The 23,545-nt window shown below is 40.5% G+C and overlaps 1 protein-coding gene across 19 annotated transcripts in view; it reads left to right on the top strand.

Annotated features, from left to right (window-relative positions):
- MICAL3 (microtubule associated monooxygenase, calponin and LIM domain containing 3) overlaps positions 1-23,545 on the top strand; it is a 180,486-nt gene that overhangs the window by 112,801 nt on the left and 44,140 nt on the right. For all 19 annotated transcript variants that reach the window (XM_050325242.1, XM_050325260.1, XM_050325255.1 and 16 more), the window contains 2 exons: positions 17,912-18,107; positions 22,363-22,601. In XM_050325242.1, coding sequence (XP_050181199.1) covers positions 17,912-18,107; positions 22,363-22,601 — 435 coding nt within the window. The remainder of the gene's footprint in view (positions 1-17,911; positions 18,108-22,362; positions 22,602-23,545) is intronic.

Genomic DNA, 23,545 nt, shown 5'->3' with positions numbered 1-23,545 from the left:
ACTGACTTTAACAGTGGTTAAGAAGCAGGAGGAAGCTAAATGCAAAATACTATAAAAACAAGTCACAGTGTTATTAAAGGCAGGTGTAACAGTTATTTCCTGTAGGTACCCACCTTTAGCTCCTGTTCTTGCTGGGTATGTAGGTCAAGAAAGCTGTGATGTGTTTACAGTTAGGTGTGGTTTGAAGAAACAGAACAAACCTTTTTGAATTACCAAGCTTGCTAATACAGTGGAAGAACAGGACATTATTCCTGAGTAATCAAAAGGAGCCTATAAGATTACATCTCAGTGTAGCTCCTGAATTTGTACTGTTTGTGTATATGATTTCTTGCAGTTTAATAAATTGTCTGTTTTGAGAGACTACAGATATCCTTTCACTGTAGAATAGACAAATACCTCAAGCAAAAACCTGCCTGAGGTGGAGGCAGAGCCAGAGCTCTGTTTCCAAGGCTCCAACTTTACCTGTCTGGTAGACTCATCCAGTACAGGTCACATATCTGAAAATATTTTGCCTCCTTTAAGGCAAGTGCCACCAAATGGAATTTGGCAATAACAGTTTCAGACCTTGAGATCCGAGCCAATCCTCAGTTGTGAGGTAGATTTTGAAGTGGAGAGTGACTTGCCTCTAAAAGCAATACATAAAAGAAGAAAAATGTGTAACTTGAACTGCTTTGATATTTGATGGAGATGATACCTTAGAAGGCAAAAGGAAAGTGTGCAGCAGTAACATCAGTTATAGAATATACAAGACAAAAAAACAACTGTTTTTAACTTTTATACCTCTGAGTTAAATTCAGCCCTGAGTCAGCAAAAGCGATTGTTTCAGTGAGCTTTATGGTAACTCATGCAAGGCCCGCTTTTTAATTGTCATGGAATCCCAGATGGATATGGATTGCATGGGTTCTTTCCCTACACTCACTGCCTCCTTTGCCACCAAATCTGGCCTCTTTTTTAGGTGGCTTAATGCTTGAAATATATTCAACCACAAATCAGCATTCAGCAGGTTTGGTCAGATGAGGTGAGATTGGTCACAACAAGCCCTTTCTTGTGTTGTGTTACTAACCTGATTGGCACGTGTTAACTTTGCTAAAGATGTCAGTCCCTCACTGGGTGGCATTTGTTGTGTTTTGTCTGTTCCTTGTACTGTAACAGAGCTAGTTGCAGGGCACAATTTGTGAAGAGCAAGTTGAGGTTTGTTTAGCAGTCAACTAGAATCACCCTTTTTGTGAAGGCTTTGTCTGGTTTGCCAGAGGGCCTGTGTGGCTTCTGGTGTGGTGGTTCCGAGGGGTGTTCCCAGGGAGGTTATGGTCAAACTGGCTCTTACTCCTTCAGTCTGGGAAGTGGCAACAAGCTTTTGAGCAATGGATGCCGTTCTCTCTGGGAAAGGGAAGTTGGGGAAGGCTGTTACTGTGCTTTTGGTCCTGCTGAACTGTGGCATGCTTGATGTAGATTCTGTAACTTTCTCTGTACCCTGTCTGCCTGTTTCGCTCTATCTTCTGCATTTGCCTTTGTGCCAAAACTGCTGCTATTGCCAAGAGGAAAAAAAAACAAACAAACAACTTTTTGCTTTTCAGCTGTCTCTCCCTTTGATAATCTGTAACTGCTGTGTCTTGGATTTTTTTTTAATATTATTTACAGTACTTTATATGGTTTTTATGTGCTTTTGATGCAAATGCTGTTCTGTTTGTTCTAAAGGTCTGTAAGAACATATTTCCAAACTCTCAGCTCTTTCTTGACAGATGGACTTGGAACAGTCTTTACCCCTCTCAGCTTTATGATGTGCTCCTTGGGGTGACTTTAGCCAGTGATGTTTTGTCATAAGATGTTTCCCATTTCAAGCTCATGTTCAGAAAGCAATGCATTTCTGTCCCTGTCAGCAATAGGAAATTCATTAAGGAAACACTTCAAAATGTACAGCAATAGAAGGCAAATCATGAAATCTTTGCTGTAGTTACTTGAGCTGCAAAAGATTTAAGAAGCCGTATATAAGCCATAGAATGCAAATCTGAAAAGTGCAATACAAAGTAGAGGTTACTAGACCTTCTGCTTTAACATCACAAAACTATGGATGTGATGCAGTCCAAAAAGTGGGTGTGCCTTAAGTGTTTTCAGGGAGAAATATTCAGAGCAAAGCCCTTCACTGTAGACTCTTAAAGTAATCTGTTGTAGAGAGCAAGCAATATATATGAGGAAGTTCTGTTGCTGACTTGGAGAGCTAGAAAAGAGTGGCTGCTTCCTCTAAATGGCACATCACTTGAGGTAAATTATTTTTAGTTTACAAAAAGTAAAAATTTGCAAAAGTACAAAAGGAATCTTTATGAATGCATCCAATATTATTTGCACACAATTCTATTTTTACATCTAATGAAATACAAATATATTTTGTATATATTTGTTTAGCAATAAGCTTCTTGTTCATAAGCATTGCCTCTTTACAGTTCTGCTTACACTGAACACGCCTTACTTGTGAAAATGATTTAGCTCGAAGCAATACTGTTTGCTGTGCAAACAAACATCTTCATGCAATCCTCTCCTTGGCCACTTCATTATTCTTCACATTTGGGGTTTGTTCTTGTTTTAATCTGGTCTGTTTTAAACGTTAAATTACAGAAGATAGCAGCAAACTAATTCTATGACATTACATTCTGTTTGTGGTGCCTTCATTTTAAACCACTGAACATTTACAAACACATCCATTACAAACATACCCTTCCCACCCTGGAAAAAATTAAGGGGGGGGGGGAAAGAAGTACATCCATATTTCAGGATGCACCACCAAATTGGGAGGAAAGGTATTTCCTCTACTAGTGTGCCTTGGATCTTGTCTGTTCTGTTTGGAGGAGCCCTGGTGGTGTGTTTTGCAGGACATGGCACATGATACTGAACCCTTTTATGGGTTATCATACAACTGCCAAGAGATCTGATGGAAGATTTATTTCTCTCTGGAGCATTTAAAATATAAACTTAAAACCAGACCCTGTATTTTTGGAAGCTGAGGAGAGAGTGTGTGGGTTGCCTGATTAGAACCAAGGTTCAGTGCCCAGTGAATCATTGCTCAATAACAAGCCAGGAATCTCTGTTAGGATAAATGCTTGACTGTTCCCAGTCCATCGTGTTCCTTTTCAGTGTTCTTATCAGGATTTGGATGGCTTTGGCATAAGGGAAAGGAGAATGCTAAAGGCCCAGCAATTTGAAGCCTAGAAAATTTGGAAAGGAAAAGGCATGATGGAAAGGTTATTTGTTTTTACGAGTGGGGTATGCAGCTGATCTGATAGAGTTTCACTGAAAAATCCTGAAAAACATTTTGAAAACATTTTGAGGACTGAGAAGGATATGTACAAAATACAAATGTGCTGAGTTTGTGCTCATGGCTGGATCCTGCTAAGAACACTCTTTCTTGGGAGTAACTGGGCTCCCAATTCCACCTTTCTCTCTCTCTCTCTAGCTTTCAGACCTGTAGACTTGTGCCACTGGAATACTTGTTGTATGTGTATATTCTGAAGGGTGATATGAATTTTTCTGGGCACTTTCAGAGATTTGTTGAATGTTTTTGTGTCTTAGAAAAATAGTACTAAGTTGTTGTGGAGGAGTTGGATTTTTTTTTTTTAATTGCAGAATTAAAATGTCTTTTTTTTGGAAAGTGTAATCTGAGTAATGACCATTTGAGATTGTTTCCCTCAAAGAAAAGGAGGGAGCATGCATAAAATAAGCTTGATGACAGATAAGTTCAAGTGAGATGATTAGTGCTCAGAAAGGCTTCATGTCTCCATTGAAGTCCCTTTGAAGATTTTGATTTATGCAGTTGTTTTCAACCTGTTTTTGTTTTGGGGGGTGTGTCCCTTTGAATTATGTAACACGTGGTTTTCCTGTTGCTGTGAAATTGAGATATTTTTTGTTCAACTGTGTGAAATGTTCAAGGGAATAAATTCCAAACAAACTTCAGGTTTCTGAGTTTTTCTTTGTCCTCCCCCTTCTCCTTCCACTGGTTCCAGCTGAGGGAGGCTGCAGGGGATACAGAGTTGGGGGAAAGTGGAATGAATAGATCTGGCGAGCTTAAATACAAGATGTTTGGGGAGCTCCATGGCACGTGCTGTCTGTTACTGCAAAGTACTACTTTTCAGGCTTTTTCTGTGTTTTTTTTTTTTTTATTTTGCTGTTACGTTGTGGTTTGCTCAGAGTGTAGGGCACACATTGCACAGACAGCAGGACATGTTGCTGTAGAAAACCTGCTATGAGGACTCCTGTGCTAAGTGTTCTACTGCTTTGGCAAAGCTGACTTGGGATAGATGTGCTCTCGGTGTTGCAGCTTCGCAGATTTTGGTTTATTTGGGAGGTGGTTTCGTGTGCCTTGCTGCAGGCCAGAGGTCCTTGTCACACTGTAAGCAGGGCAGTGACACCCATGGGTGAGCCCAACTCAGCGCTCAGGAACAGGGAGACACGGTGTGACACGTGAGGGTCTTCACAGGGGTTGGTCCCTCCTTGGTACAGCATCTGCTGCGATGGTGGGGTGTTTTGGTGGGATGCAAAGGCAGAAAATGAGTTAAATACAGAGCCTCGTAGCCAAATCCTCTGCCTCACGTTCTAGCTGGACTGTTGTCTTTTCTCAGGAGAATTGCATGTGAGGAGGTGACCTCCATTCCTTAGGACCATTAAGAGACTGTTCTGTAATGTTCTCACCATGGCAAACAGAGCTGGACCCATAGTTTTGAGCTGTGTTTTCCTGTTCTCAGAAATACATTGGATTAGTCTACATTAGGGACTCGTTCTGTGTCTTGCATGCTTGTCATGCTTCCTACTGCACCTTTGGCAACGAAAAGCTTGTAAGAGGAGATGACTTTGGAGAGTCTAATTATGAATTAAACAGCGTTTGGCTGGAGTAGTTACACTTAAAGGGTAGCTCACAAAACTGCAACCACAAACCAGTTCTGTTATATGTGACATTTCCTTCTTTGGAGGAAGGTAATTGCTTTACGCCTTTGAAATTGCCTTTAATTTTTCTTTACTGTGATCAGCAGTCCCAGTTTTGAGGCTAAAATAGGTCTTCAGTTCTGAGAAGGAGCCATCAGCATTCAGTGTAAAATCCATGTGCTGGTGTGTGAACTAGAAATGTCATTTTGTGATGCACTGCTAGAACAGCCTCCACGGTTCTGTATCAGGAAAGCTGTTAAGAGCTACATATACACTCTTCAGAAATCAAATGTTTGCTTCATGAATTAAGAAGAGGAGGGGAAAAAAACGTATGAAAGGAGGTGCATTTCTAGAGCTCTTCCCCACCCGATTTGAAGTCAGACTTCCTTGCTGTACCAGTATAGGAAACATTGTTTTCAGATGGAGAAACCAAGTATATGTGTGATAGGAGAGACTCCTCACCTCATTTTCTCTCTGTTTCTGTGCCTGTGGTTCTCCTCTAGTCTCCTGGCTTCTGGTGTTCTCTTATTAATGTCTGTGAAAAGAGTTGAACTCTGTATCCTACCCCACTGGATAGGAGAGGGATGTGCCTTGGAAACTCCTTCCATGGCCCTGACACTCAAAAATCGCTTTTTGTTAAAAAAGTTTTGTTTGTGAAACAAACCTGAACCTTTTTCTAACAGTCTTCCCTGTTCACTGTCACTGTTCCTTCTTTCTTCTGTTCCAAGACTTACCTTAAAATGATTTCCTCTAGAGGAAGCCTTATTCTGTAAATAAAGTCCCAAGGAACACCATGTCAAATTTCACTTCTTTTAACCTTTGTTGGCAGATAAAATGACCTGGAAATGAGAAAGAAAGGTAGATGATTTAGGCTGGGCCATGTTCTTGCTGACTTTATGTGCTTCTTTGCCTGTAGCTCTGTAAAGAGAACACCATGGATTTTTCTGAATATGCTATCTTGGGATCTTGAATTACATAGATTTATTCTTTCATTGCATCTGTCACTTCTGAGGGTTTCTAATATTGTTTAGAATTTGTAGAGCTTGGTAAGTAGATGAAGTATTTTCTTTATCATGCAGAAAATGAGGTATCATAATTTTTTTGCTGTTAATGTTCTCACTTAACATCCTCAAAAAATTAACCACAGAAAATCTTAGGTGACCACTAGCTAATATCCAACAATTTATCCCAGAACTGAACCTGAAGGACTGAAATTCACTCTTAAGGAGTGATATATTAAAGATAATTTTAAAAAACACAAGGTAAATTAGTGTGTAAATCACTTTTTAAAACTCTGAGGTACTGAACCATTCACAAACGCACAAGAGTCTGTTGGCAGTGTGGATGTTTTGTTTCCTCAAAAAACATGACTTACACAGAAGATGTACCAAATTAGCTTTTACAGAGGTTTGGAAACTTCATAATAAGAAATGAGGCTTTGGGAGTACTAAGATATTTTCCACCATGCATCCCAAACCAGCTTGTTTCATCAGATGTATTTTGGTAGCAGGTTTTCCAAAAGGCATTTTGCCATGGACTGTTTCCTTTGCAACACCCATCAGTAGGGTCGTGTAGAACACCTCCTGTGTACAGTTGTTTTTACATTTCAGATATATTACCCTTCTTCATCTGGTGTGGCAGAATTGCAGCTGTTTCACACAGATCTCTCCCTCTAATGCTCTTTTAACAGCGATAAAAAAGTGTAAGAAGGTACTTTTAAAATAATAAAATGAGCGAATAAATGTCTGTTCAGTTCTACCCAAATTAAACCAAGGCAGTTTTAGGTTTACCACCTGCTTGTGGTCAGCAGCACAGTGTATAAGGTGTGCAGCTGGTAATGCATCTTAAAATGCAAGGAGAAGTAAGGGGAGAAAACCAAACAAACAAAACAAAAGGGAAAAACCAAACCAACCAAACAAAACCAGCAGCCAAAACTAACAAAACAAAAAAGCCACAAAACCAAAACAAATAGAAATAATCTCAGGGGAAGGAATAGATAATCCAGAGTCAACATCAAAGCTATTCTCCTGCTTCTGTGAAGTGTATTTGTGGAAGAAGGTGGAGTAGTGGTTGCAGAGCTGAACCTGGCGATGGAGAGCTTAGCTTGGGGTTTCCAAACAAAACTGGGCAGATGCTCTTTAAGGATGAGATGGCACTTCTGTGCTCTGTTTAGTTGCTTACATCTGCTCTCAAAAATGTATGTTTAGTCTGACATTTCTCATGTTTGCTGTCATCCCAGAAGGCTGTGCTTGCTTTTTTAGGAAAATTTCATAACTGTCCTTTCTGCTGTTGTAGAAGTTTTATGTGATGGCTTGCGGGTAGAAGTGTTTAAAAATAGGAATTTTTTTACCCAAGAGATGTTTCAAATACTTTCAGGCTTGGGTAACTTGGTGATTTAAAACATCAGAACTTATGTGTAAATTATTTTTAATCGGTAATGAACCTTTTGGAAGCTTTCTTTCTGGAACTGTGTGAGATTTTGAATATAACTAGCTATATATCTGTACAAGAATTTTCTTAGTTTCAGGAAAAATTCCCATGGAACTGTGAAGCTCTGGGTTGCTAGGAAGATTCAGTTGTTACGAAAGAGTATGTGGGATAAATGTAGATGATAGAAAAGTATGTGGCACCATGAGAGAGCAGATGTTGAAGCTTTTTGGAGTATGTGTTACTTAGGGCAAGTATTCCTCAGTATATTTTCCTGTAACTGCCAGCCCAACATTTCAGCCTATTCCATTTTCAGCACTTCATAATCTTGACACAAATGATAGAAATTAAGTAAGGACATGGTCGGTATCTAAATATATTCTGAGATCTCGTAATTATGGAAATCTGTTGTACATTGCCACAGAGTAGATAGTGGTTGTTAACTCAGTAGTTGAAAGAAGATAGCTATTTACAAGTAGTATTTTGAATCTGATCACAGTTTAAACAGAAGGCTGAAAATATTACATTCTACGTTTTTATTATGAATGATAAAATTTTCAGATCCAAATTGGTTGTTCTTTAATGATCAAAGTATCATTCCATGATCCAAGGTGGAACTGTAAGTACCAGTTTCCTTAAAAAGTAGGCAATATTTGTATTGAAAGATTCATAGAATGAATCGTAGAACAGTTTGAGTAGGAAGGGACCTTAAAAACCCTTTGTCACGGGTAGGAACACCACCAGATCTGCACAGCTCAGTGTTGTTGGCAAACTTGCTGAGGGTTTGTCACCATGGTGACAAAGATGTTAAACAGCATCAACCCCTGACAAACAGCACTCGTCACTGCTCTCCACTTGGACATCGAGCTTTTGGCCACAACTCTTGAGTGCAGCCTTTCATTTACTTATTCACCAGTTGGTCCATCTGTCCAACCCATGTCTGTCCAGTTTAGAGACAGGGATGTCATGCAGGACTGATGCACCTTCAGGTTCCTTACATGTTCTGGAGCCTGACCTCCTGCAGTGGGCTGTCCTTCATCCTCCCAGTCCCTACCTTTGCCTCCTGTGATTTGAGCCATGTGCCTGGAGCACTGACCAGTGAAGATTCCGCTGCTACTTTTAGGTGGAAATAATCCTTGTTTCAACTTTGTGCTACTTGCACAGTGGGAATCACCTGTCTGATCTGATCCCTCCCACTGAGATGAGATATTCCATAGGCTGCTGCATACAAGTGGCAAGAAATAGATGCCACAGTGAATAAACTGTGCCAAGGCTTTACCTAGTAGAGAAGATAGAGGCTTTCTTTGTAACACCATAAAAGGGATTATTGTTTGGATTATAACTGGACAATTAGTCTTAAACATTAATTTCTAAACTACTTAACAAAAATAGAGTACTTCTCTCAAAAAAAAAAGGGGAAACCTCATGAACCAAGGTCATGGTGATTTTTAAAATATATATGTGGTTCTTTGAGGTAACATATGTTGAATAGCTTCCAGGACAAAATTTATGCCTGCAAAGTAATGTTATCTTTAGCCAGATTATCCTTCAGTGCTCTTCAGCCTTCCCACACTCAGCTTCTTTCAGGGAATGGAAATGAGGCCAGGCAACATATGATAGAGCTGATCAAAATACCAGAGAGAGCTCCAGCATCTTAGCTGATACCAGCAAAAGGGAAAATGATCAGTAATAGGCTACTAATTTACCGATACTCCTGAGTGTTAAACACACCAGTAATTAACAGACTTAAAATCCCTGCATAATTTATATTGTATCTCTAGTACTGGAAACCTATCTGGGCAGCAGTAAAAGTGAAATCTGTACAAATGTTAAGATTTTCTGCCAAAAGAGATGTAATAAGGAGTAGTGAGCTTAGCAGTGTTCTCTAATGCTTGGATTAGGTGACCTAATACCTCCTTTCCCCTGATTCCTTTCTCCACCCACCAGTGACAACACTGGACACTTTCCAGGAGTCAGAAATAACTACACTCCTGGATTATTCTATACCTCTGCTGTAATGAACAACTTTTCTGTGTTGTTAAACCATATACTGAACTCCTGACTTTCATGACATAATGCTGCTGCTTCACACACCTGCATATGGAAAACACAATTTCTCAAACATAACTTTGTACTATAAAGTTGGAGATGAATTTTTGTATTTGTTTTCAAGACATAAGTATAAATTACAGATGACCTTGATATTAAACTGGTTAATTATATTCACTTCTGGTTGCTTCCAGTAAAACCAGAGAAAGGTCAGATCAATGCAATTGCCAGCTGTTTCCAGGCTCTGTCCTACTGATGCAGCAAGCAACTGTTTTGTCGGTGTCTGTTTTGTGAATTCTAGAAATCTGTTTTGACCAAAATAATGAGGGGAGAGGGAGAAAACATTGCAACACCCATGAGACAAATATGGGAGTTTTTAATTTCATTCAATAGTCAGTCCAGTTCACTTTCATAATTATGAAGAGAACAGGCTTCCACATTTACTGACAGTATCTGAGAATGAAGAACTTAATTCTAGCTGGAGGTGGTGGAATGTATGGAGGAGGACTTATATCTTAATATGATTGTTTCTGGGGTATCTGTTTCAGAATCCCCTGATTATTTTAGCTGTCAGTTCTTCCTATACACACTATAATGGTTGTAGGGGAGGACCTTGGGGGCTTCGCTGCTCCTCATTGCTTAGGGGACCAGTAGGTATCAACAGGAATCTCACTGATTTTGATTTCATGTGCTGTTGAACTAAGTAATGCAGTAGAACTTCTTGGTCAGCACTGGAAATAGTACTGGTAAATCTCTGCTGGGTACTTCTACATCTGGTGATATTTTGATAAAGCACCTTTCTGTCTGTACAGCTCAGTCATTTCTCTGTTTGCTGGGAAGAATTGCTGGATTGCAAGTTTGAGGACTGAGCCTGACGTAGCAGGAGAGGTCTTGAAACACGTTGCTTGCTCAGTGGCAAAACTCTTTTTCTTCTGGTAGGCTCGAGAGCTGCTGTTCTGCTCTGTGTCTGCTCCTCAGTTCCATAGGTTTGAAGTGTCAGTTTAAGGACAGTTGTACTGATCAAGTCCACCCTGCATAAGCCAATTTGCAGTTGTACAATTCCTATATCAAACTCCCAAGAGCTTTGACTCAGTAGAGCGCGTCTCCTAGAAAGCTTAGTTATTATTCACTGCTGTGATTGGTATGTGTACATTACAGAAGAATTCCAGCAGGGCCATTGTCAGGTGTGAGTTCAGTTTGAACCCTGTACATGGACACTGGATATCTTGCTTACAAATAGACTTCGTTTTCCTTACCATACTGTCCTCTTTGAATTCAGGCCTTTTATATTTAGCAGAACATGTTATGGATCAAACTGGAAACACAGACATCAGAAAAAGTCAACTCTTGATGGCTTCTTATTACAGCTGAGTAATTCGGGCTTCCTGAGGGCTTGGGAATACCCTAGAGAGAAAGCTGAGGCATTATATCAAAATAACATTGACATTTGATATCTACTTGTCATGGTTTAACCCCACGTGGCAACTAAGTATCATGCAGCTGCTCTGTCCCTCCCCCCACCAGCCCTGGTGCGCAGGAGAATCTGAAAGTGAAGCTTGTGGGTTGAGATAAGAACAGTGTAATAATTGAAACAAAGTAAAATATTATAGTAATAACAACAACAATAATGGTAATTGTAATGAAAATGAAGGAGGGAGGAATAAAATAAGAGCAACTGATACACAGTGCAATTTTCTCACCGCCCACCCACTGATTCCCCCCAGCTGGTCCCTGAGCAGCTATCGGTGCCTCCCGGCCAGCTCCCCCCACTCTGTGTGTGCTGGCTGTGATGTTCCATGGTATGGAATATCCCTTTGGCCAGCTTGGGTCAGCTGGCCTGGCCACAGCTCCCTCCCAGCCTCTTGTGCACCTGCTCGCTGGCAGAGCTCGGGAAACTGCGGCGTCCTTGACTCAGGATAAGCACTGCTTAGCAACAGCCAAAACATCGGTGTGCTATCGAGGTTGTTATCACCCTGAACCCAAAACGCAGCACTGCACCAGCTAGTAGGCAGAAAATTAACTCTACCCCAGCCAAAGCCGAGATGCTGTTCAGTATTTACGTTCAGATAAATGGATTCTTGTTTCTATTTGGAGAGGTATTTATAGCGCCCCTTTTGTCTTTGAGATTGTGCTCATCCAAATTCAGGGGATCCTACCAGGATAGGTGCAGTTCTGCAGTTTGTGATGTGAGGCTGTGTGAACAAGCAGTGACAAGAATTCAGCAGATCTGCTGGGTTCTTTCCAGTGGTTTCCTGGAGACATTTCTTAAATGAGAGGGTAAATTTCAAAAGGTGGATGAATCTAGATTTAAAACTTTGAATTTCTTACTAACCCTTAAAAAATCCATTCCATTTAACACACTTCTGCAGGTCAGTTTAGAGTTGCCACATACATATTTTATGTATCTGGTGCTGTGCAGTACAAAAATTGTTAACAGTGGCTAGATGGCAATTTTTGAGAGGATTAAGGAAAGGATTTCATAAGAAATCAGTTGCACTAATATAAATGGAATGTCTTAATTGACTTTCTGTTTCAATGCATGCAGCATCTAGCAACGGACCTTGGTAACGTGATTTCCTTCCCTTTTGTACACACAGTGCTGGGCATTTTCTAACACCAAAGTGTTTTTTCTTGACTTTACATAAAGTTGAGAGTGAAGGCATTGGCACTGTGCATTCTGGATCCTGTTTCTGGCAATGCCACTAGTCTGTTATGAGATTGCCTTGCTGGTATTTAATCTCTGTGTCTGGACTTGTGCAATGCTCCTGCAGTACTTACCTACTTCCAAAATAGGTTTGTTTTAGTGTGCTAGCACTTGTAAAGCATTTTGAGGCCCTTGGATGAGAAGTGGAGTTGGAATACAAACAGGGAGTTAATGGAACTGAAGTGGGTGAGGGTGAAACTTCTAGGAAAAAAACATGGAACTCAGTTTGACATTAACACAGATGAAAAATGAGAAGCCTAAAAATGCTGTTGGATCTCATCTGCTGCCTTCTAATTTATATCTCAGCAATAATGTTTGCTGAACTACAAGCACACTTCAGAAACCTTATCCCAAAAGATATTTCTTAGAAATTAATGACAATGGAATATGAGAACTTTCAGCATTTCTGACTCAGAGCTCACTGCATCGCCTTTAAACTCCAGTGGAAAAGCTCCCATCTTCCTTTTCTGTACTTTGTCATGCACAATATGCTGCTGTTTATGTAGGAATTGTTTTATCTGACTTAGTTATGTTCTCAAATAATTGGGTGGAGGTAGAAGTAATTGAAGAGTTTGGAAAAGACAAGTGAAAACAAACAGTGTTTCACATGACCACAAAACCACAAGATATGGAAATCCAGAATGAAGTTTTTCCTGAGAACGTGTTATTTCCTTCCCCCTTTTTGCATGTGTTTTAAAGTAGACTCCTTTATTTGAATTTCCATAGTTCCCCAAGGCCACGGCTGAGTCTGTGCAAAATACTGAACCCACACTTACAAGAGATGACATGTAACTTGGATTTTAGGATTGCAAGCTAAGAAAAGCAAGTCTAGAGGTACTGCATGATTAATGAAAATAACTTCAGTAAAACAGGCAGGTATTTTCCCTTTGGGAAGAATTCATTGTTCTCAGATTCCCAGTTCTCTCCTGCATCTTCAGCAAGTGTTGTGCCAGGGAGTAACTTTGGCAAGATTTCATCGAGCTCGTGGGAATAATGTGTCGATTTTACAGAACAAAGTGCTACTGGGGGGGAATCGAGATGGGATCCTCTCTCAAGAGGAGCTTCTCAAGCCTTCCAGGAATTGCCAGAGTTGCTGGAAAGGACACACAATTAGGCAAGGAGCGGTTCTGTGCAGGAATGTTATCTCTGATCATACACTTATCTTTACAGGAGGCAAGCTGTGTCAAGGCTGAGTTAACTAAAGGGTTCTGGCAACTTTCATGCACCAGCTAAGCAGCCTGTCCTGTTAGGAAAAACAGTTCCCTTGAGATGATCTGTGTAATGTTCATGGCCCACTGGATCTTCCAAAGTAAAGAATCAGGCCTTAAAATGTGTCCTATTTTGGATGTTGCTCGTGGGTTTTTAGCTGATCAGTTAATTGTATGAGAAGCTGCACTTGGCTTTCAGGTAGCTCCCCTCCCTGAATAGTAACACAGCTGCTTTTTCCCAGCAAATGCAGCTTCATCAGCCCCTTTTCTCTCAGCTGTGACTGCTTGCTGACTTTTGTCTCTTTGGGCCCCGAGGCACTGACCAGGTAGAACATCAGCCAGTGCCTGGGGAGCTTGAGCACTGCCCTGTGCCAGTGAGCTAGAGAACAGTCTGGGGAGCACAGCATGATGATTTGAGAGGCACTTTTCCCCTCCAGAGGAACTTTAAGGATAAGCTTTAGAGTCTACAAGAACTTCAGTGGAATAGACTTTGCCCATCTATTTAGCACCATGTATATATGTATGAGAAGTGAGGGTAGGAGAGCTTCAGATTCCCTTGTTCCTATTTGTAGCATCAAATGAATTGGTGTGAACTTTGTAGCATAATATGAGGAAATTGTCCATCATCCAAACACGTTAATGATACCTTTACCTCACACTTACTTTCATCCCCTACACAGATTTGGGAAGAGTAATGCTTTTCCTTCCGTTAGTTGGTGGCTTTGTGGTGCACAAAGCTGGCTATCAGTAGAATTTCTCTTGTTTCATATTTGTTAAGAAGTTAGACAGTGGCTTTACAGCTACCCAGATGGCATCTTTTAGAAACAGAACCAATAGGTCAAGTGGACTAATGTAGTCCATGTAGTGCAATTCCTAGAAATCCCTTGCTGAAGCTGATAATCAGTTGAGTTTCTGTATCATGTTGTCTGATGTGGAGCTGTTTTCTTTGCAAAGGGGAGTGGAGGGGTGTGACCAATCCTGCCTCTCAAGTGTGTGGATATATAAATTAGTTAGAGAAGGTGCTGGGAATGTCCTTCCTACTTCTTTGAGATTTTGAGGCATGGAGTGCTCGTCAAGCTCGTGGGATGTCTTGGCTTGACCACATCCTTTTACATTAAAATTTAGGTAGTTTCTTAACACAGTTGCACTGAGTCACTCCCACTTACAGTTTATGCTGTGATAGGATTTGTTTGATTTCCTATGTGCCAGTTATACTGGGTCTTAGTGATGAGATAGGCAATGATGATTTGTGTTTTGAAAAACATGCCTGAAAGATCATGTATGTCCATGAAATGCATATAAATGGATGTCAGCTTGATTTTCAGTCCTCCTCTATGTCAGAGTGATTGCTGCTGGTCTTTCTCCCCACCCGAGGTATTGGAGCATTAAAACAAACTTTCTAAAAAAATACTCTATTCCATTTCATTTAATTATATGGGAATGGTTTTATATTTTCTTAGAAAATAAAAGAAGTGAAATAACGCCAGGTGCATTAGAAGTTCTTGTTCTTTTCTTTTTTTCATAATTTTTTTTCTGCTTGGGGACTTGGCAGCTGTGTCAGGGTTTGTATCAGAAGAGAACAAGTCAAAAACAGCTTGTGAAAAGATACTTCTGTTGAAGTAGATGAGCCGAGCTGATAGCTCTGAGTGTATGAAGAGTTCCAGGTAGTAGGAGAACTTTTTTTATTATTATTTTAGTATATTCCTTGTTTGCTTTATTCTCACGTTGGCGTTCTTGTGTTAACCAGAGTCCTTTGGTCTTTTACTGTCAGCCAGAAGTGGCAGAGCAATATTCCAGGTCAGTTCCCCTGTTACTGTGAACTCAGGGTTGGGGAATGTAACACAGATTGCAAAAATAGATTTGGCCGAGGTGGTATCGCAGTCAAGAGAGAGAATCAAATGAAACATGAATCCCAGTCGAAAAGCCAGCCCAGTTCCACTGAACTTTGCAAACACTAACACAACATAAGGCTTAGCAGCAGGAAATGGTAGAGACCACAGTATCCCTGGAAATGCAAGGCAATGTTCCCACCTGCCACCTGAGCAAGCTTCTCTGGTTTATACTGTAAGGAAGCCATGTAGTTCCAGCTGAAGGCACAGCAGCCACTTGCCCACATCACAGAAGGGTTAAATCATACTAAGGAAAAGAGCAAAACACTCCTGGCAGTTGTTTGTATGAGATATCTCTCAGGAGAGGGATTGGAAATGGATGCCACTAATTATGGCAAGACCTGTGTGGTTTTGTGTGAAACGCTAAGATGGTACTGAGAGAGTAATTGCTCTGAAAAAAAGGACTGTTAGGAATAAAGGGAGAAACTACAGTGGATGAAGAAAGGAAACAAAAACTGTTTTGGAGGTTAAAATGTGTGAGGATGAAGTAAACGCTGCCAAAACTCACGCTGGGTTAGATTTTGCAAAGGAAAGGAAAGCAAAGAGCTCTGTTCTTTAAGCATGTAAGTAAAAACAAGGCAAGGGAAACCAGAAGTGGGTCCACAGTGAAGATGGAGCTGACATAAGATGCAGTTTTATGTATAGTCAATCAGATGGCCTTCCATTTCAGTTGGCATTGGACATGGGAACAAAAGAGTCGGTGTGTGGCAAGATTGGGAAATACTAATCCAATGACACAGGAAGAAAAAATTAAATGTTACTATACTGTAATGATTGAAAATAAAATTTGATCAAATAGTCTTTGTCTCAGAAGAGTAGAAGAAGCAGACAATGAAATTGTGAGCTTTGTGGTAACAGTTTGTGATTAAATCAAGGTATCATGGTGTACCTTGACTGTTTAATTCGAGGCAATCCTATGCGACTACGGGGTGACAGAAGTATGACCTGCAAATAAAAAATTATAAAGAAAATAAAAAATCAAACAAAAAAGGTTAAAAGGTGATTTGATCAAGTATATATAAGTTAATTTAAACAGTAGATAAAACACCTTCTTTGGAGCAATAACTAAAGCCTGCTAGTTCTGCAAGTGAAGCCCTTTGTTTTCATGCAGGTAAGTGGTGTAAAATGTGATTGAGTTCAACAAAGGCTGTGTTGGTCTGGCTTGGCAGCTTTTATCAACAACATAACTGATTACCTCCAGGAGGGAGATGTAGTGCATTTGAAAAGTCTGGGCTTCAGTAAAGCACCTGAATGCTGACACATGGAAATAATTATTTAAACTGGATAAAATGTGGGAGCAGTGCACAAAGTGTCAAGTGTCTAAGAAGTTGGCTTAAATGAGAGATTAGAGGTTTTATTGAAAAAGAAAGTAATGGGGTTGGATGTCACCTACAGACTGTGGAGTTTCACAAAAAGTGACCTGGGGACTGATCTTTGTGATAGTTGTCACTAAGGTTTCTGTCCAAAATAGAAAAAGGAAAAAATCTGCTGAAATTTCCAACCCTCACCAGTGCAGAGGAGGCTGGGCACGTCATTCACTGAGAGCTGCAAAATGTTGCCATCTGTATCGTTGAACAGAAATGTAATAGCAGAAAGTACCAGGTCACGCACCAAGAAAATGGTGAGAATTCTGGCTACCCACAAAGTTCTTATCAGCTGAAAGCAAAGAAGGAGAAAGATCTGAACACCAGTCAGTAAGTAAAAGCCACCAGTATTATGTGGCGTATAAATAGGCAAGTGTGTTCTCAGCGTGTACCAGATGAGAGATTTCTGGCAGGGTTGTGCGTTGTGCTGATAAGGCCTCATCTGGAAAGCTGTGCTCAGTTCTAATCACACAGGTTCTGGGAAGATTAATCCAAACTGGGACAGGTGCAGAGACCTAGGGGATGATCAGCGTGCTGAAGAGCTTATCTCGTGAGAGGGTGGCTTGGCTTGTTTAGCAAAGCAAAACAAACGCATGGAAATACTGGGCTCTGTAAATAGTAAGCTGGGTAAGGGTAAACAGTGGTGTGTTATTCCAGCTAAAATATTAGTATATACTTCGTTGAGTGTCACAGTGAGTGAAACTCCTGTATTATTTTCTCCAGCTGCCAGGGTCACATATCCTTGCAATTTTCTGGGATTTATGGGATTTTTTGCTTGCAAACATCTCACCAAGATTTTTCCCTGTGATTCATTTCATCACAAATTCTGATTAAAAACCAAATTATTTTCAAGTCTATAGAAAGCCTTAAAACTTACTCCAACTGGGCCTTTTTAATTCCTTCCCTCATCTTTAAATATTAACAATATTGTCTTGCTCCCTAACTCTGTAGACTTCCCTTGACTGGTAACAATTTTAACACTCAGCAGGATTGCCCCACAGCTTTCTTACCGTGTCTCAAAAATATATCCAGTCTGTGCCCAAGCCTTCCCCAGTACTTGTTATACAGACTCCACTGCATCTCTAGTTTTTGCAGCTAAAATGGCCCTGTTTCCTCTCTCAACTAGGACATTTAACATTTTTTTTAGCATCTATTAGCCTAAACCACTTAAGATTCCCTTTAGCAGTCTGGCTTCCCAGCAGGTTGTGCCAGTAGTGGCGAACAGGATAATGACATAAGGTATTCTCTCGCTTTATTTACCTCCCTCCGCCTCGTGCCCCTTTTCTCCCAATTGCTCGGTTTTCTTAAGGAATTACGGCTCTGACTGTTGCATTTATTGTTTATTCCCTGGCTTATCCTTAGGTTCTAATGTGAATGGGCTGGAGGAGCCCAGCCTTGCCAAGCGGCTGCGGGGCACTCCGGAGCGGATTGAGCTGGAGAACTACCGGCTGTCGCTGCAGCGGGAAGAAGAACTGGAAGAGGTTCCCGAAGAGACGCTGGCAGAGCATAACCTGAGCAGCGTGTTGGACAAGGGAACAGAAGAGGATGTGCCCAGCAGGTTAGCACACATTGCCCGTGAGCTTTTTTTATACCCATCCCAGCTGGCTTTTGCCTGCTTTTCCCTTAGCTTTCCTTAACGTATTATTTACCAGGTTGCCCTTTCCGAAGTTATTAAAGAAGTTCTGCGTATGTACACAGATATTTTATCTTGCATTTTCTGTTCTAAATAGCTTATGACCATTCTTAGAAGACACCTGTAGGACTGTAATGCCATGAAATTAAATCCTAAGTTGGAACGGATTTTTTTCTTATTTTAATTGTCATATAAATGAATCTTTTGAGCAAACAGAACACGAACTCAAGTAGGAGGGGATTCCAAAGTAATTTCTCTTCTGAATATTTTACATTACAATTCAAAACTACTTTTGATTTCAAGATTCAAGCTTGACACACGTGTAATACTGACCTAATGCTGGTGCAATGCCTGAGAGATAATAGTTGGAAGCAATTGCTAGGGCTGTTGAAAAATATGTTGTACCTTCATGAATTTTTCCTTATCTGTAAAGTGCTTTGTAAGCACACCAAGATCCATGTACATGCAGGTAGAGCTACAGGAAACAGTTGTTGCAAGAATCTTTGAGAGAAAATCCTCCAAGAGATGTTTGTGAACTTTATAGTGAACTTTATAGTCAACTTTTGCAGTCTTGATCTCTTAACAGGGTTTCAAATCATCTACTTGTCTTTGTAGCAATAGCAACCCTTACCTTTTCAGCTCTGAGTCTGACCAGTAGTCTTGAAATAAACTCAAAAAATGCTGTTATTGGTTTCCTAAGACTTAGATTCTACGAACATATTCTGTGTATGCATTACCTACAGATACAGAGCTGTATGAGGAATTGAATAATCTTGGACAATTTTTGGGAGATACAAAGTGTTATTTTCTTCCTCATCTTTCCTTTAGTTCCCTACTCAGGTCTAGGAATTATATCAACAGTGACAATATAAGCATTAATGATACTAGGGATTTTTAGTCCTTTATGTTTCTAGCTCCAAAACAAAATTTATAGTATGGAGCTATTCACTGTTGTTATTCTTTGTCTTGATTTCAGTAAATCAGTAATCAATAAATGGCAGAAGGCTTACAAAGGAGAAGAGTTAGTTTAAAAAAAAAAAGGAGTTTTTGGCATTTTGGCATGAAGTTGTTGGTCATCTCTAAGTGATATTTTGTGGGATTATGGAGATTGAGGGCGGTATGCTATTAGGTTAGCAAGTTTGATTTTGTTTCTTAGGGTGTTACATTTAGTTCTCTTTGTCCTACATTCATTGCCATAACCTGTATTAAAATGAGGATTTCTATCTGTAATAGACTGCATTGTATAATTTTGGATGTGGAAAACAATGTTTAGTGGGCAACTCACACTGTCATAGGGAAAAAAGAGAAAATACATCAAATTCCCTCCAGTATGACCTGGAAAAATTTATGTTCCAAATCCAAATATGGCAGGCAGTTTCCTTAGAGCGTTGACAAGGCTGTGCGGGCCAAACACAAGAGAGGGAATTTTCTAGGTGATGCAGCTATTGGGTATCCTCTGTTCAACCATACCCACTCCATGATATGTCACAGAAAGAAGGCAAAAAAGGGGGGAAAAGCCTGACTACTTTTCCAGCAACAAAAAGAAAGAAGTTTTGACTCCTGCAACAAGCCAACCAAAGCCCTGATTTGATCATCGTCACTGTCGTGGTGCAGCGCCGCAGGGTTAGGAGCAGGCGGAGGGGATGGGGAACTCTTTGTGCTCTCCGTGTCTTATGGAGCAGTGGGTTGGGCTTCAAGGTTCACTGAGGTGTTAGATCTAAGTCAGGCAGAGACCTCAGATTTTGGTTGCACAGCTTCCCGTCACACGCACACCCTTGGGAGCATCCACACTGCAGAGAGAGTTTACAGAAAACAGTATTCAGAGTATATTTATTCAAAAGAGAGTTGATCTTGTTTAAGCTTCCACAAGAAAAAAGATCAGTTAAGCAACTATACCCTGACTACACAGGTATGAGATGTGGGAAACCCTTTATATGCCTTATTCATTGCCTTAACTTGCAGTAACTCCCAGCATGTCATCTGCAGTTTTGGTATCATACTCTGTGGCCTTTCAAAGCAGTGCTGTGTGGGTCTGCATGGCAAGAGGTTCATTTCCACAGTTTGGGTTTTCAGTTAGTCTCCTCAACACTAAGTCTCTGTACATACACCTTTCTGATGAGATATTCATCTGCTTCTACAAATTAAATAAAGCAACCTACCTTGGTCTTTGAGTTCTGCTTTATAGGGGAAAAAAAAGTTCAGCTGTTGAATTAATTCCTATGGCACAGGGTTGCCATGCTGAAAGGAATGCCCACTATACCAGACCATCTCACTGCTGTCTTTCAGCTTCTCATTTCTCAGTATCCAAAGGTCAAACAAAAACCGAGTTATAAACAAAAGCCAAAGAAGGTGAAGTGAGCTATGTGATAAAGAATGCATGTCGTCAATATTCCATGCGATAAGCCACTGGTTGAAGGGCAGCAGCTTGTCCCGTTCAGCAGTCATGGCAACAATTTGAGCAGCAGTAAACCTTATTGACAGCACATGAAAACTCCAGCATGTGGCACCTGTCAGGTTTATTTCCAAACCAAAGGCTGGGAAGGTTAATCAGGCAGGAGAGCAGAAACACTTTTTACCTCTGTGGCAATATCTGCATAAAGCCTTCGGAATATGCTTTGGTCTCCTGGAATAGGTAGCAAGTCCATGACTTGCACCAGTGTTTGTGTTTCACGTGTGAAAATCAGGCAGCATGTTAAAAATAAGTATTCAGTTCGTGCCGTAAAAAAGTGGGTTGTAACTTGAGCAAAATAATGTTATATAGGTGCAGAACGGTGAGGAGAATTTAAGAACCTCTGGACAGAAGTGTCTGACAATCAGAGCATGAACAAAGTGTTTTCCTTGTTAGGTTTGCTGTCAAAAATAGGCTGTCAGACAAGTAGATGAATACAATTATGTAAATATGATATTATATCTGCACAAGTTATATTTTATAGACCTACATGGAGTGTGAGCTTCATTATTTTTAACTTGTTGGTTTTCCCTTTCATCGTCTATATGGGAATGGGTTCTGCCAAAGGCTGTTAACCAGTGATGATAGGCATAAGGAAGCAGAAATACTGTTCTCAGTTTATTCACCCAAATTTTAATTATTCACAAACAGTTTTCTCCTTCGGTCAGATGAACTGTGCCTTTTAAGATTTATAGGGGAAGCATCCAACTTTTGCTCTAATAAATGCAGTTCTGTTATGACAATGATCTCTTAAGGAAAAGCAAAGGTAGAGCACCTTTTCACCCTGCAGATGAAGTCTCTGAGTGTGCTGTCATGTGTCTGAGTGCTCAGTCATCTTCCAGTGACAAGTGCAACCACCTTTCTTCCCAATTCCTCTAGGTAGTCCAGCATTTAAGAGAAAGCCAGATTAAATGTCCTTCTAGAAGTGGTTACATTTCTTGCCCCTGCAGCTTATGCTGAGGAACTGTTAGAATTAAACAGAAATGACTTCTAGAAGGCAGTAATGTTTTACTGCTTTGTATAGTTTAGACTTTGCTGTGAGAATAATAAGCTCATTATTGTAATTGTCTTTGCACTGCTTCCTACAGTTTCTTGTCACTATGTGCACTGTGTACTTAATTGGATACATATTTCTGTCTGTGATGTAGAAGAGTGAGTAATTTTGTATTTTTTTTTCTCCATCTCCCCTTGGTTCACATGCTGTATCCTTTGTCCTGATAGTTGTGCTGTGTGTCCTTTCTACTCCCAAAGCCTTCTCTGGTTCACAACATCAAGTGCCAAAATCATCTTAGTTATCATAGCTGGCAGTAGCTGCCATATCAAAAGATGTGACCTTCTGCATTCTGATACTGCTAAGAATTCTTGCACTGGTTTATCCACAGCAATGTGATGTGAAGGAAGTAGTTTCTTTTTGCTGTATTCAATTGTCATGAACTGTAACAATAAATGCTGCACAAATATTTGAACTTGGCTTCACAGGCACTTTGCTGCTACTTCAAGTTCTTTGAAAGAAGCAGAACAAGGACCATACTGCAGCCCACACGTGATGCTGTCACTGAAATTCCTATGAAATATTGAAAGCAGAAAATTAGTGTTGTGTTTTGGGCTGGTGTGTATTGAAACGACTTGTCAGTGATCTGAGACTGATCAAGGAAACGTTAACTGCATAATCTTTAATATTATTATTTATTATTAACAATGTAATCCTTTTTTTTTCCTAAAACCTTACAGTAGTTCAGAGTCTGAGATGGAGGAGGAAGATGAGGAGGAAGAGGATGAACTACTGCTGCCTCAGCAACCCCCTTCAGACTTGGGTGGTGTGCCGTGGAAGGAGGCCGTGCGTATCCATGCCCTCCTGAAGGGCAAGAGTGAAGAAGAGATCGAGGCTGAGGTGAATCATGAGATTGAGGACAAAGATGATTATGATGAGGAGGAATACGAAGAGGAAGAAGATGAGGAGTCGAGCGAAGGTTAGATTGGTTTGTCCTTTCTTTCTGCTAGACAGCAGGGAAAACTGGGTTGAGTATTGACCATGCAGAATGAGAAAGATTTGCCTGGAAAACTTCTCTTCTTCTTTCGCATCTTTATTGCTCTGATTCTTTTGAGGGAGTTATTGTCAAGGAAAGCTTTAGGTGGATCATTGTGGATAGAGAAGGACTTTGCCCACAGGGCAGTTAGAGCACTAGTACCAACACAATATGCTTCCCATACACCATGCCAACATGTGCAATCCACAGCTTTGTGCTGCTGTACTGGTTTATTGTTGGTTTTTATTATTATTTGGAATTGGATTTGAATGTGCCCTTTGTTCTTTGGCAACAAGAACTGGAAGCATTGTGGTTGCAGTGCCTCCCTGAGGGGTAGTGCCCTGTCACTGTAGTCAGGGCATTCCAGAAGAAGCTGCTTGTAGCTCTCCTTTGTTAAAAGATGGTCTTGAGAAATTCAGGGAGTTCAGGTGCTTCCCATTTTAGCTCTGAGAGATTTCTGTGGAAAATCTTAGGGAAAGACTCGTTCCCCTGTGTTTGTCTCAGTCACCAAAATGCAAAGTTTGTGCTAAGAATAGACATGTTTCCAGTGTTTCACCACCATGCCAAATTTCTCGCTGATCTTGTCTTTGTCTTTATACTCACATTTCCATTTTGTGGAGACTAGTAGGCTCCAAAGAGCTTCCTCGTAAAGGTCTTTGGCTGCCTACTGCAAGCAGAGGTCCAGTTTTTTGAGCCTTAGTGGCAGCGTTGTTGATGAGCTCAGCAGGCTGCCTGGCTACTTTCTCAACGTAGGAGCTGTATGTCCATGACTGAAGTCTGTGGAAATCAAGACTTCCTCCTAAAGTCTGGTAACATGCATGTTGTGTGTTTAGTCTGCTGAGCCGTGATGTTCTTGGACAGATGTTGTTCCATTCAAGCAGTGTTCC

Source organism: Myiozetetes cayanensis, unplaced genomic scaffold, assembly GCF_022539395.1.
Source record: "Myiozetetes cayanensis isolate MyiCay16 unplaced genomic scaffold, myiCay2020 scf3, whole genome shotgun sequence".
Classification (NCBI taxonomy): Eukaryota; Metazoa; Chordata; class Aves; order Passeriformes; family Tyrannidae; genus Myiozetetes; species Myiozetetes cayanensis.
The sequence above is the reverse complement of the archived record's forward strand: the minus strand, read 5'-3'. Positions and strand labels throughout refer to the sequence as shown.